This window comes from Zeus faber (assembly GCF_960531495.2).
Source record: "Zeus faber genome assembly, chromosome: 20".
Classification (NCBI taxonomy): Eukaryota; Metazoa; Chordata; class Actinopteri; order Zeiformes; family Zeidae; genus Zeus; species Zeus faber.
Window position 1 is genome coordinate 17,035,407 of NC_137207.1, and position 15,374 is coordinate 17,050,780.

General features: G+C 49.2%; 1 protein-coding gene across 1 annotated transcript in view; it reads left to right on the forward strand.

Annotated features, from left to right (window-relative positions):
* The window catches only part of LOC307245592 (neurotrypsin-like), a gene marked incomplete at both ends in the record, with an annotated part of 28,182 nt that overhangs the window by 12,003 nt on the left and 805 nt on the right, over positions 1 to 15,374 (forward strand). Inside the window, 11 exons of the mRNA XM_080021236.1 lie at positions 2,582 to 2,624; positions 8,385 to 8,627; positions 9,858 to 9,996; positions 10,531 to 10,713; positions 11,166 to 11,309; positions 11,856 to 12,034; positions 12,535 to 12,676; positions 13,241 to 13,461; positions 14,243 to 14,384; positions 14,479 to 14,769; positions 14,865 to 15,340. Coding sequence (XP_079877362.1) covers positions 2,582 to 2,624; positions 8,385 to 8,627; positions 9,858 to 9,996; positions 10,531 to 10,713; positions 11,166 to 11,309; positions 11,856 to 12,034; positions 12,535 to 12,676; positions 13,241 to 13,461; positions 14,243 to 14,384; positions 14,479 to 14,769; positions 14,865 to 15,340 — 2,203 coding nt within the window. The remainder of the gene's footprint in view (positions 1 to 2,581; positions 2,625 to 8,384; positions 8,628 to 9,857; positions 9,997 to 10,530; positions 10,714 to 11,165; positions 11,310 to 11,855; positions 12,035 to 12,534; positions 12,677 to 13,240; positions 13,462 to 14,242; positions 14,385 to 14,478; positions 14,770 to 14,864; positions 15,341 to 15,374) is intronic.

Sequence of the window (15,374 nt, forward strand, 5' to 3'; positions counted from 1 at the left end):
TAGTGTAGGTCCATATTTATGTATCATCATAGCTGTTCACAGTACATCCGGAATCCAGTTCTAAAATATCCAACTACTGTAGGGATCAACACATCAAAAGGTCTTAATGTGAAGTGTGATATCAGATCCAAACTCTAGTTTTCAAAAAAGCCTCCTCAGCTTTAAATTCTGATCCAATTATCAACATTAATGGAGCCTCCTGTGGATCAGGGTACCATATCTTAATTCCATTATAATACGGATAAACTCTCACAGCAATGTGTGCAGGAATACAAAACGCTGTCATTTGATTTTAATAACATAACCCATATGTGGCTCTAGATGCTGGACTGAATGGCAAAAGCAGCCTTCATTTTTTTAAACCCGACACGGCCGCATGATCTATCAATTAATTATCAGATTCATTTATTTTGAATAGGTTCCTGCTTAATAAACCAAGGGGAGCATGTGTCTTATGTTGGGTTAATGTGCAGCATATGAGGGGGGGGTTAGCCTGATGCTGAGTGCAACTCATTAACACAGACACTGGTGTGTTACAGGGTTTAATTAGACCACAGAACAACGAAATGTGCAGCAAGCAGCACAATCCACATACATCGTTATTGTTTTTGTAAAAAACCCAGTTATTTATCAATGAAACATACATTGGAAAGAACGCTGTCGCACATTTAGGCGGAGAACCAAAATGCTTCGAGGTTACATCGACGTTGCGTTGAGATAAGCAGACTGCCTGACGATCTGACGATCAAGGGGAGAAATAAGGCCTTGATAACGGGAACGAATTGGACCTAATCAGGAACAAGACACTCGGTGATTGGTGCAATCGCATTGTCTACGCCTCCTACACTAACATGGCCTTCCAAACACCTCCGCCGGTCACCAATAGTTTTACAAGAGGCTGGAATGGCCAATATGGACCAAGGGGAACAATTGATTTTGCAATAGGTTGTGGAAGGAAGTGACAGCTAACCAATCACAACAGCAGAACGGGTGCTCCAGTTGGCATGCCAACACCTCTACAGTCACTTTCGGAATGAGCTTTACGGCTCCTGGAAAGTGACAAACCTCCTTCCAGGGGTTGGTCTTGAGGATTAGAGGGTGAGGGGGCTGTATCTAGAGGGTTCGTGTCAGGGGTTCGTGTTAAGTCTAGAGAGTTCGGTTTAGGCCTGGATGTTAGTTCTAGGGGGGTTGGGGTTAGTTCTAGAGGACTAGGTGGAGGGGGTGAGGTGTAGAGGGGTATAGATCCAGAGGGTTGGGTCTCGAGGGTGAGGGCTAGGGGGCTTGTTGGAGAGGGTTAGGGTTAGGCCTGTAAGGTAAGGTTAAGGAGTAGAGGGTTTTGAGGAAATATGGATCTTTGATTTTAATGCCTGAGATAATGCCACACCACAAGTCCACTCACTATGAAATGAAGAACCTGATCCTCAGTTTCAAGTGCTGTCCTAACGTCCTGTTGTCGGTTCGATAGTCCACGCTCTTCGTGTCCAGTGGAAATGGAGGTCTACCACTCTCTTTCTCTTGCCACCCTTACCTCTCCACGTCCGTGTACTGGGTGTCTAACCAGATCGGTTATGTGTTTTGCATGCATTTGCAGCGCTGGACCCAGCTGTGAAAGCGTCACATCTTATTAGCGCCGTAAACCAGCGGCTTGATTGATAGGAATGGAGATATCAACACTCGTGTCGGGGACCACAGGTCGCCTGTTTCTGATCTAATGGCATTAGGCGAGATGCTCTCTCTGGGGAGTGTGTGTGCGGACTGGACTTTGGTGTGCTGTAGCAGAAAGATAGACGGAGAGAGAGACAGACAAATGGAAGAGCACAATTATATCACAATTATCTCCCTTTACATTTCCCAAACTACATACACATCCGACCTGATTTCTGAAACTGCAAGACACTCTGTTCTGTTCGGATCACCCAAACCTGTCATGATGTTCTGTGTGGGTATTTCGTTGTCTGCGCTCGAACTCCCCGTTTTAATACGATTTTCGTCTCCGGAAACTCCCATCTGACAAAACTTTTATTTTCAGACATGATTTTCTCCCAAACTCCCGCGCTGTGATAGGGTCGGGGTTCGAGGGATAACGGTGAAATCTTGATGAAAACACTCACTACTGCACATTGCCTCACGGTGCCGACGTCTCGCAGGTGAAATAACGGTGAAGTTTGACTGTTAATCACTGTGTCAGGGACCTGCCGCCGTGTGACCTCTTGATGGACCCCTGGTTTGTCGCCGGACCCCGCGTTGAGAACCCTCGCCGTAAACCGCTGGAAAAAATCAATATCTAAAGGTCAATAACTATTAGTCGCGGTCAATGACGGGACTCCAACCCCGATGTAGAAATGGTGCGTTTTGATTTTGTGCGGTGTTCTGGTTTTTACTTCTTGGGGGAGCCGGTGGCTCCATTGATTTTAACCCAGTGTCGCCTTCTGAAATGACAATGTCTCCTTCCATTTTCGTCGGTTAACCACCGGTGGCTTGTGTGAGATGAAACGCCACGTTGCCTGACCAAGGGCCTCTTCTGACCCCTCCGCCCTCTCCCACTCCTCCGCCCTCCACCTTCCCCTCCCTCTATCTGCAGGTGGCGGCGGAGGACAGCTACTTAAATGAGGTCCAAAGCTCAGGTAAGACCACAGGCGACGGCCTCCGGCTTCCCTCCATCTCGACCGCCCCCGCCCACCTCCCGTCCTTCCTTCCTCCTCTTTCTCCTCCTGCACGGTCTCATCCCTGCTGCCTCGATTGGGCTCCGTCTTTCCTCTGCCCCGGCATAACCTCCCCTCCGATATCCCTCCATTCATCCCCGACTCAGACTCTCATTATATCTCTCTTTTGTCGCGTGCTTCTCCGATTCTTGCTCCCCTGCCTTTCGCCCTCCCTCGTGTCCCATCCATCCCCTCATTCCCCTTCTCCCTCTCTCTCTCTCTCTCTCTCTCTCTCTCTCTCTCTCTCTCTCTCTCTCGCTCTCTCCCTCTCTATTCTCTCGCTTTCTCTCCCCTGTGTTGGCTGTGATGGGGGGTGGGGCGCACATTTCACACTGGCGAGGAGGAGCCAAATCATAGTTTTTATGTTCTTTTCTTTCGGTCTCGTTTTTTAAGGCGGCTGGAAGGAAATTCTGCCATTCTAGAAACTAGCGGCCATATTGGCAGGGACGGCGGCGCGAGCGCGCGTCAGCGTGCGCGTAAACCCCGCTGATCGACAGGCAATGATTGCTAAATCAATATCACTGCTCAGGTGAAGAGTACCATAAGGGCTCGGCAGGAATTAGCCACAGCTACTTTGTAAACCTGCTGAGCAGCACGTGGATTATGGGCCGCCAGACTCGACATTTTCTTAAAATTATCTTAGACAACAAACAACGGAACGCACAATGCCTTGTGCGTTTTATTGAAATAGTGTTCTTTGTAATGTACTAGTGCATGTGTGCCGCCACACACACACACACACACACACACACACACACACACACACACACACACACACACACACACACACACACACACACACACACACACACACACACTCACCCAGCCCCCCACATGCCGTACAGCCGAACCTCCGAGTGTGAACCGTGTCAAACACCCATTGTGGTGGGGAAACGGATTACGGGGAGCAGGGAAAATAAGCGTTCCCATGGCGATGGGAAGAGAGTGCGGTTGTCCTGGCGATGGGGAGGAGGGTGTTTCATTAGCGTTGTTCAGGCCGTGGTGCGTCTCCCTCCATAACCCTGCGGGCGTTGATTGGAGTCATACAAAATATACAAAATGCAGGATATACAGAACGCTCCACCCTTGAGCATTCCATTACACAAACAAAATAAAACAGGCATCAGGCAGCAAGTCATTAGTAGCGATTTGTTAAATGATAATATTCAAAAATTGCACAAATTTTTTAATTTTAAATGATCTAATCTAAAATATAGTTTTCAAAAACCGGAGTGTGACCGGAGTCAGACAAGGGGTGAAACCCCTCAGCTTTGCACCGTTTTTGCACCACACAATATATATATATATATATATTTTAGAGGTCTATTTTCATATTTTTTATTATTATTGCTGATAGCTTTTTTGCTGATGTGAGCTGCTGTAATAGCGTAACCCCCCCCGGGGATGAATACGGCACCCATCTTAGCAATCTGATCTAATGTAATAAATCCACAGGTACAGTTAAATGTACCATCACGTCGTAGAGGCGGAAAAACATTCCATTTCCGAAAACACATTTCCCATGATAACTGAAGCCATTTGCCGTTGGGTGTCAGTGATATTTATGTCGCATGTATTTCATAAATACAGTCTCAGTGTTTTCTGCCGTAAACTGAAGCCTCCGTGTTTATAGACACTCTCAATGCCCTAAAACCTGGCGGCGTAAGTGAATCATTTTATATAAGGGGTGTCAAACGTGTGACCCATGGGATGCCTTTAGAAGTATTCATTTTATGATGAATTATGTAGAAATCTATCATTAGTCAGTTTGTCAATCATCAGTTATGAACACAAACCAATTACTTTGTCCGAGCAAAATAATTAAAGCACCGGCCTCAAGGTGGATTCTCTCCAAAAGAACAGCAAGGTGTACATGTACAACAAACCTGTTTGGATTTGGCTGGACGGGCGATGGAGGGCGGAGGTTAAGTAAAAGGAGGTTTTTCATCAAATCCAATGATATCAATTTCATATGCACTTTATGTGCGCGGAGGAGCATCGCTTTTCATTCATTCTATCAAATGACAACGACAGCCTGGACATCCGACTCTTCAGAGGTCTTCCACACGTCATCGTGTGTGGAAGGATGAATTGGGTTGTCCAGGCGGCCTGTGTTTGGCTTGGCATGGCGACGTTGGCTCTGTGGTTAGCACCGTTACCTCACAGCGAGAAGGTTCTGGTTTTGGTTTTTCGGGGCCTCTCTATGTGGAGTTCGCATGCTCTCCTCATGTCATGTGGGGTTTCCTCCCATCCCCAAAGACACGGACGTCAGGTTCCGAACTCCTGCCGATTCCCTAGGCCGAGGCGCTGGCTCTCCATCTGGGGTCGGTCCCCGGGTGCTGTGGCTGCGGCTGTGGCTGCCCGCTGTGCCTACAACAATTAGGGAGGGTCAAATGCAGAGGACAAACGCAATTTCCCCATGGGGATCAATGAAGTAATTGAGCGGAGGGGAAACGGTCCTCGAATGCCCTGGAGATCCCTAGGCTTCTGGCCTCTGTCCCCGGGTAAATGCCTTCTGCAGATCTTTAAGCCTTTAAGAAGCGTCTTTAGCTCGTCAATCAGTGCAGCCTGGACTTCCTGAACATCCGACACCAGCTTAGAGAAGCGCTGGTGTTTGTTCTCCCGGGCCTTTAATTCTCCATCCCGGGTCCATTCGTCCCTCGGTATCCTAGCTGGAGAATCACTTTTTCGCGCGGTACATCCTGGTGCGGGTGTCGCGCAGTTGTGATGACCACAGAGCTTGGGCTCATCGCAGATTTCACGCAACCACAACCCCAGACCTGGCCCCCCCACAGCAGCGAGTGCGAGCATCCGTGACGTCAGGGGTCATTTTGTGTTCACCCCGAGATCTGGTTTTGTCTCAAAAGTATTTTTTTGCATGGCGCCATGTCGCAATGGTGTCGGATGCAGGCCTTGCTGAAGTCGTGTCCACACAGAGAGGAGACACTGGTTCTCTGGACGCATACAGACGGATGGGACACTGAACTGCTCCAAATAAGAGAAAGGAAAAACGCAGGAATTGTTGTAAGATAAATTGTCATCTTCATTTTGTTTTAGGGATCTAGTCGTGTTTTTTGGGGGTTTTTTCCAGGCGCTCGCTCTACAGCCGCGTGGGTTCATTTGGTATAAGTGCATTTTTTTCCCCCTGTCGATATAGCACATTTTAGTCATCGCACCACTTCCTTATTTGTCTTACTCCAACGTTTCTCCTTGCAGTTTTTCACTTTTTCATGTTCAATAACCGTCTGTGTATGTGTGTGTGTGTGTGTGTGTGTGTGTGTGTGTATGTGTGTGAGTGTTGCGCAGCATAGCTTCAAGGCAGCAAGCCTGTGCGTGTGTGTGGGAGAGATAAGGCTGTCCCTGGTTACTGAACCACCCTCCGATCATTAATCATTTGAGGCAATTTGGCCTCAAAAATGCTTCTCAAACCGTGAGCTGTGTGTGTGTGTGTGTGTGTGCGTGCGTGCGTGCGTGCGCACACGAGTGTGTGTGTGTGTGTGTGTGCGTGTGTGCGTGCGCACACGAGTGTGTGTGTGTGCCAGTGTAGGAACACGTACCATGCTTACTGATTTTAGTTAAGGGTCCAAAAGCCAAAGATGGTCTAATATTAAAATAAATCAATCTTTACATGTATTTGACTCTTGTTGCCCTTATTCCACTCTAATTTGTGATATTGTGTACCAGCAGATCTGCCAACCTGCACGCATTTTGTGTACCAACCATGCAATTCTTAGTCAAAATACGCAGGTACGAAATGCCAGCTGAAACAACGCAAAAAAAAAAAATATATATGTATGTATATATATATATATATATATATATGTATATATTTTTTTTATTATTGTCATTTAATGGCAGAAATCAATCAATCAATCCATACAAAAAAAATCTGTACATTTATTGGGTATTTAAACTACATCCCTCAGATTGGACCAGATGCTACGACCTGTGGTTCTGTAAGCCCTCCCTCTCCTCTCCCTCAACATACGTAAGTGGGAAATGGGAGACTTATAATAAAGCACAAAAATGTGACCGTAATGTTAACACATAAAATGTGAGATGCACCGATCGATCGGCCGGTGACCAGAATTGGTCAGTTTTCGCCGGACGATCAGTGTCAGATATATCTGATTCTGTGCCAGTCGAATTTACACACTGAGTCCATATTCTATTTTACTGGAACTCAGGGACAGTTTCGTGTTCTATTATTGTTCCATGGTGAATAAACAACAATAATAAACAGTGTCAAAGGCGGAAATCTTACTATTGTCGTAACTGAAAAATGCAGCAGTAGTCTGTATGTGCAGTTTTCCTGTCACGTGAGCGTGATCAGATCACATGGGATGTACTTGTCATCGACGCACAGCAGATCTGCAGATCAGACATAAAATAAAATCTGAAATTGGAATCGACCAAGTCTAGTTGGTGAACATGTTCGGTAACCTTACGAGATGATGCATTTCAAGGGGTGTATCCTAATGATATGAATGTGTATACTGTATGTGGTTAGACGTAGTATCTCTCATACGATGTGATGAGCCTCGTTACGAGACGACTACGCTGTGAATAACTGATGGAGTCATTTAGCTGCAGTTACTCAAACCCCACGGAGACTCTGTCACACCGTTGTGGTACTTAAAATAAAAGGTTGGCAGGTCTGTCCCAGCTTCATCACCCCCTCCCCTGCCCCCCAAACCCAGACTTACAGATCGTACGGTAATACCTATAATAATATAATACCTAAACCCCTACGCCGTTGTCGTGTCAAATAAGGGCGTGTTTTTTAAAGATAGGAACATTTCGAGGGTCCAGAAATGGATAAGCTTGGGATGAAGCCGTCAGGGCGGGACCCTGCCCTGCACCGCCGCTCGGTGAAGGAGGATCTGCCGTGGAACAGACTCAGGAATAAGTCGGAATAAGGACACGGGGCGCAAATGTGATCTGAATAAGAGAAATTTCACTCCTCTCCCCTCAGCTTATTCCCTTCAGCTCTCCCCAAACATCCCCCATCCCTCCTCCATCTACTTTTTGTCCTGATACGGGTGTGACAAATTAGGGAGAAAATCAAAACTACACGGATTTTCCAGGCATTTTCCTCAAACCGGGCTGTGACTTCACCACTAGACCCATTTTTAGAACCAACATTTTTGTCCCTGCTGTACAGATATGTACCGGGGATTCCCAATATAGGGTGCTGGCCCCCAAAATGAAGCCGCCAGAGATCCCTAAAGAGAGTCACGAGGACTTGGATGAGTTGAAGCAGATGTTTCCTAACAGTCAAATGTTGGTTGAAAGATGTTAGTGTTCAAATATAGATTATGACAAAATCCATGACTTTACTGTATTTTATAATGATATCGTGTGCCCTAAAAACTCAGATCTCTGTGCCATGAAAATAGGACCAATTCAGACAAAAACATAGTTACCGTATATTAAGAAAAAAATAACACGCGAGAACTTTTAAATAGGGCGTCTCAGCAGAATTATGTTTGATTTTGGGGTTCTTTTAGGAGAAAAAAAAAAAGGTCACGCTGACAGCCCATTGAAGTCATTGTAATTGTTACTGTAGCCCAATTTGTACCGCCCTCTCTCTAAAACATCCCGACCCCTTCTTCCCCCGTGGCGTCATTCCATTCCCACTCCAATTATTTTCTCCCCCTCCTCTCCCTCTCCCCCCCCCAGCTCCTCTCTCCTGCTCGGAGGGCTTCACCGAGCTGGGCTACTACAACGGCACCGTGTCCCAGACCGACTCCGGCGCCCCCTGTCTGAAGTGGACCGAGTTCCCGGACTACGTGCTGCAGTACCCGGGCCGCGGGCTGGGGGAGCACAGCTACTGCAGGAACCCCGACCGCGAGTCCAACCCCTGGTGCTTCTTCCGCCAAAACTCGGGGGCCATCGGGTGGGCCTACTGCGACTGCCACCAAGGTATGAAAGATAAATATCAATGCCATAATGGGGTTAAAGAGTGGGGTCTCGATTCCGAAAAGTCTCAAAAAGCGACGTGGCGTCACAGTCCCTGCTGAGTTAATGCAGCACTACCAGAAAAATCCGTTCTACTATTTCTAGATAAATCGTGTTTTACTGTTAAAGGAATCCTATTGTGAAAAACTCACTTTTACATTTTGGGTTCTCTGATGGGCCTGCCAACGCACAAACTGTGAAATAAGACGACCCAGACGGTAATTCTGTGAGCTGCGTATTTCAGAGAACTTGTTTTTCGACAAGCCAGTCAGATTTGAGTCTGTGTCCTCCGTCACACTGAGACTCGATGGAATTAGAACCGCCCCCCCCTTCTGAGTAACTCCACCCATGGCTGGAGAACAACAAGCGCCCGCCGAGAACCGCTCTGTTGGCTTCACAGACCAGCACAAATCTTTTCATTGGCGCACAGAACAAGGGGCCTGAGGAGGGAGGCACCCCCCCGCTGAAACAGCGCATCAAACACAGGAGGGTTATGGAGGCATGTTAGAATGGCTAGAAAGCATCATCAGAGTGGTATTTTCAGCAAAAAACTTCAAAGACATTTTTAATTGATTGTGTATAGAACGGCATCTGCGTTCCGCTCCTCGAAGTAGAATCGTTTGGTCTTTTATGTTTTTTGTTATCAAGTGAATAAATAAAGTTCCTGCTCGGTCATCGCAGGGCGGTAGGTGGGGATTGGATTCTCGCCCTTCTCATTTTTTTCATTTGATGTTTTGAAGTAGGGAGCCTGTAAAAGTACTACTTATCTACGCCAGCATCCTCCCTGCACAGCAGTGAGCTGCTTTTACGATCTGCAACGCCGATTTTACATCAGCATTTAGCAGGTGCTTTACAATTATTCAGGCAAAGTTACAATTATTCATACACCAATGGTCATCAGGGGCAATTAGGGATTAAGTGCCTTGCTCAAGGACACTTCAGCATGCTAGCAAGGGGGAGCCGGGGATCAACCCGGCAACCTTCGGATTACTAGACTAACAGTTAAAGTGCGTAGTACCTCTTTAAACCCTGACTGTGTTTGACAACCACTCCTTCGTCCAGATGTTGACGCCGTGTCGGGTTTGGATCTGTGCCAGCACCACCGCGATGGGAAAGATTCCCACCGAGCAGTTAATGAAAAACCCAGCGGCGGTGATGATTCTCTGAGTATCACCGTGACCCCCCCCCCCCCAGGTGCGGCGCGGCTGGTGGGCGGCGCCTCCTCCGGCAGCGGGCGGGTGGAGGTGTACCTGAATAGCCAGTGGGGGGCGGTGTGCGACTCCCACTGGACGGACCGAGACGCCAGCGTGATCTGCAGGCAGCTGGGCCTGGGGTAAACCAAGCTGCATCCATCCATCCATCCATCCATCCATCCATCCATCTATCCGTCCATCCATCTATCCATCCATCCATTCATTCAGTCATCCATGCATATTGGGACTCTCACACGATTTGCGATTGATCGCTATTAATGATATTTTGCGATCGAATGATATTTGTGTAGTTAATCGCCGATAATCGTAATCAATCATTTTTCAACATACTCAAATTTGGCCCTAAAATGAGCAGTGCACTGAGATATAGCCGTACTGTGATTTGATGATTGCGAACAGAAACACAAACCATTCCGTATCAAAAAATATTTGAGGGCATTTTCACCGTGAACAAGCTGCCATCGTCCTCCTAAGACTGTGCACTGAGCCAGTTGCTTGAACAAACACGCCTGTTTCAGTGGCGGGCTTGAGCTCGCCGCTTCCCTTCTGTTTCCGCCGCGTGCGGACGCCGTTTCCCAAATGTGTCGTCGTGCCGCTCGGCAGCCCCGGGACTCTCACCGATATGCGATTTTTTTTTCTGCCCTTGACCACAGTGAGATCGGCACGGCGCTGCAGCACTCGCAGTTCGGATCGGGCTCCGGCCTCTTCCATTACGAGCGCTTGGGTTGCCGTGGCGACGAGAGAGGCCTCAGCGCCTGCCGGAGCAGGACGTTTGTCACCGGCGACTGTAGCCATGGAAATGAGGCGGGAGTGGTGTGCGCTCCGCCGGAAGGTCAGTGTCACGGGCAACTTAACCTGACAGGGGGGGAGAGGGGGAGAGGGGGGTAGAGAGAGGGGGAGAGAGAGAGAGGGAGGGGGGCAGGGAGGGGGCGGTAGAGAGAGAGGGAGGAGGGAGAGAGGGGGGGGGGAGACGGCGGGGGGCGGGGGGGTAGAGAGAGGGGGAGAGAGAGAGAGGGAGGGGGGCAGGGGGGCAGAGAGAGGGGGAGACAGGGAAAGAGAGAGAGGAGAGAGGACAAAGGAAACAGGGTAAAGAAATGATGCAAGACATTTGCAAGACAAGCAAGACAACTAATGTGAAGCAATCGAATGACATATATATGCATACATACATATACACACACACATACGGTCTATATATATGTGTGTGTACATATATATATATATATATACATATATATATGTGTTTATATATGTATATGTGTATGTGTATAAATCCTCTTCCAGGCAGCGGCCCCCCTCTGCGGCTGGTGGGAGGGGAGGAAGACTTTGAGGGTCGGGTGGAGGTTTTCCACGGCGGCAGGTGGGGCTCGGTCTGCGACGACCAGTGGGACGTCAGCGACGCCGAGGTGGTGTGCAGGCAGCTGGGGCTCGGGTACGACGGGGGGGCGGGGTCTTTTTAATGTCATTTCAAAAGCGTTTACCTTCCAGATTCTTTATTTGATTGGTCAGGTGGAGTCGTAGACGTGAATATATGGATCGAAGCGGGCAAAAATAGAAGCAAAATATAAGCAACGCTGAACAGAAAAAGGTGCACAACATTGATGGCCGCCATGGAATTTAGCATATGAACCCATTTCAGTCGATTAAGTCCTAGAAGAGCGTTTACCCGTTGGTGTATTAACTGTGAAGCGCAATGTTCCAGGCGCCGTCAAAAAACGGAAAAAATCTGATGAAGTCATAGCTGGGAATTGGTAGTATTCAGAATTCTGTTGTCAACATTTGACACGCGTTTCATCTTTTCCAACACAGAGGTCCCCACCTGGGATGTGTGTTTGTGCGTATGAGGACATTTCTTGTGAATAATGAATAATGAATGGATCGGCTCTGATGCTTTTTGACAGTTACCTGAAAGGGAATAGCAGATACTCCGACTGTGTTGTTACATTTTTTTGGGGGGGTGGGGGTGTGGGTGTTCCAGGGGTGTGGCCAAGGCCTGGTCGTGGGCCCACTTCGGCCAGGGCGCCGGTCCCATCCTGCTGGACGCCGTGGGCTGCACGGGGAACGAGCTCTTCTTGGGACAGTGTCCCCACGGCGACTGGGAGCAGCACAACTGTGACCACATGGAGGACGCCGGGGTCTCATGCAGCCCCTACACAGGTGGACGCGCGCGCGCACACACACACACACACACACACACACACACACACACACACACACACACACACACACACACACACACACACACACGCAAGCACGCACACACACACACACTGTAAATGATACGTACTGTTTACATTATGTGACATTGCACGTATCTCAGTTTGCACTCGATTTATCATAGTTTTTGTAATACTTTATCCTATTTTTTATTTATTTATTTGTAATTCTTACTTACAATTCCATCTTATTATTATTATTTTATCATAATCTATTTACATTCACCGTTTTTATACTTAATTTTTTTTTGTGTGTATTTTATTCACTTACAGTTAGTACTATTGATCTACTATTGATCTATTGATTTCTGGAAAGACTAAAGCATTTAATTGCAAACATGATGCCAGATGTACTTATGCCTTTAACAACTTCAACTTTGAAACACACACACACACACACACCTCATGCTGATCCGTGTGTGTGTGTGTGTGTGTTTTCAGACGGCGTTGTGCGTCTAGTGGACGGGGACGCTCCGTGGGAGGGTCGGGTGGAGGTCTTCCACAACGGCGACTGGGGAACGGTGTGCGACGACCATTGGAGCCAGAAACACGCTGAGGTGGTCTGCCGCCAGCTGGGCTACAGGTGAGCGTGCGCGTTGTCCTATGATGTTGTTTAATAAGGTGAGAACCACATTTAAGCTGGAATATCTGAAGGAACACACTCACACCCTTTAATTATTAACATACTGTCAATACTCAGGATCAATGCCTACCTGGCCTTATTCACAATCAGTTATATGATATACTATATTTTTCTGTAACTTAAAGATTTCTTTGGTTTCAAAACATGTATTACTCTCTCTTTTACACTCGAGAGGTAGACTGAGTCGTTTTCATCCTGTGTGCAGTGCCCCCCCTAGTGGCCCGCGAGGGTACTGCATGTAAAACATGGGCAAATCATAAATTGACATAAACATTGAAACAGGAGATTAGAAACCAAAGTAGAAGATTTGAAAAATTGATATTTAATCAGATGAAATTTGAATTCCTTCAAATTGTATTTGTATTTAAAGGCCAATAGACAGAGACTTATGTAACTGTATAATATTCTGACCCGCCTCTCACAAAGCGACCTTTTAAGGCCGATAAGATTCCACCTCTGACGGCTGAGTCTCGCCCCTCTCCTCCCCTCCTCGCCCCCTGGCAGGGGTCACGCCGAGGTGGTGGCAGATGGCGCGTTCGGCGAGGGCTCGGGCCTCATCCTGCTGGACGACGTGCGCTGCGACGGAAGCGAGACCTCGCTGTTGGATTGCCACCGCGGCATCTGGGGCAGGACCGACTGCGCCCACAGCGAGGACGTGGGCGTGCGATGCAGGGGCGGGGCGGGCCCCGAGACCAACGAGGTGCCGGTCATCGCACCCGCCACAGGTGAACAGTTGACCGCAGACTGGATTGACTGCACTGTCCAATAATCCACATAAATATAGAACAATTGTGGTTTTCTCGGTTTCTCAGCCTTTAAACTACTCCTCAGTGCAGAATATGAGTTACATCAAAAAACTTGGAGAAACCGAAGCCACGCCCCCAAAACCATAAAACCCATTTCCAATATAAATTCTATGAAATGAGACCAAAACACAAGACAAGCCCCTGGTTGTGCATGACGAGATCACCATCATCAAGGACGGTCCTTTATTTTTTCAATGATTATGCAAATACTTCCTCCGTGGAGGTTTGCTGGTATCTGGAAAAACACGTAGCGCTCGATGATTCTCGGGGCCGTCTGTGATGTTTAGGGCTCATAATATCGCGGAATGCGTCTTTAAACCTTCCCGGACTGTTTATATATACCGTTGCGTTTTCTTCCTGTCAACTCCCGTGCCGGCCTTGTGCGCGCGCCTGTCCAGGGGATTGAAGTACAATGTGGTGACAGCAGAGACGGGGAAAGAAAGCAAACAACAACAAAAAACCAAACAAGCAAAAAAAAAATAAAACGCAACGCCGTGTTTGGAGTCCTAGAGGCCCCGAGGTCCCGCTGTTCCTGTAAACACAGAGTCCATTAGAATGAGAAAGGAGACAGGGAGACGGGGAGCCCGCGGCTGACATTTACCGCTGTCACCAGACATTTAACTTGCCCTTCGACCACACAACCCCTCGCATGAATATGAATGAGCGGAGCAGTGACTTTTCGTTTTTTTTTGGTGTCAAGGTCCCCTGGTGCGCCTGGCGGGTGGAGGCAGTCGGAAAGAAGGGCGCGTGGAGGTGTATCTCCATGGCGAGTGGGGCGGCATCTGCGACTCCGGCTGGAACGACCTCAACGCCGCCGTTGTGTGCCGGCAGCTGGGACACAGGTAGAGGGGCCGGGTCAAAGAGATCCCACCCAAACCTACCACCGGGACTTGCGGTACCCCCGATCGACCGCTAACTTTCCCCCTCCCCTTCCAGCGGCGGGGCGCTGGCGGCCGGGGGCTTCGGCCTGGGCAAAGGGCCCATCCACCTGGACCGGGTGAGGTGCACGGGGAAGGAGGAGTTCCTGGGCGAGTGTCCCTCCCTGGGCCAGAGCCTCCAGGGCTGCCGGCGGCGGGAGGACGCCGGGGTGGGGTGCGACGTCGACCCGGCGCCGTCGCCGTCAAAATCGGAGCCGGACGAGCCCCGAGACCTCACCTGCGGCCTGAGGAAGGTGGTGGAGGTGGGAGGCAAGAGGACGAAGAGCCCAGCGGGCGGAAAGGAGCCTGGGTGAGAGTCGGGTGACTGTTTCGAAATGTGCCGTCATGTTTTTTTTTTTGTTTTTTTTAAATGCTAGCTCAGCTCTTACTCTCCGTCTCCTCCAGGAGCTCGTGGCCGTGGCAGGTCTCCATCTGGCTTCGGTCCCAGGGGGAAAGCGGCGTCCCTCTGTGCGGCGGCACCCTGATCAGCCCCTGCTGGGCCCTCACCTCCGCGCACTGCTTCAACAGGTCTCCCCCTCTCGTTTCTTCTCTTCTCCTCCTTCCTCCCCTCTTGTTCGGGTATTCATCCGTCCTCCCTTCTCCGTTTCGTCCCTTTCCCAGGCACGGCAGCGAGCCGTCCGCCTACGTGGCGCTTGTCGGGGCGTCGGACCGGCCCCTCACCCCGGAACGGGTGGTGATCCACAGAAAGTTCAAGGGTCAGAGCGGCGGCCATGACCTGGCTCTGCTGAGGCTTCCCAGCGGCAAGGGTCACTGTCTGACGTTTGACGCCGACACCAACGCCGCCTGCCTCCCCCGTGCCGACACGGCGGCCATGCCGTCGTCTTGCGTCACCGTGGTTACGACGGGCTGGGACGGTCCAGGTGCGGCGAGCTGTCTTTCGCATCTTAGCATCAC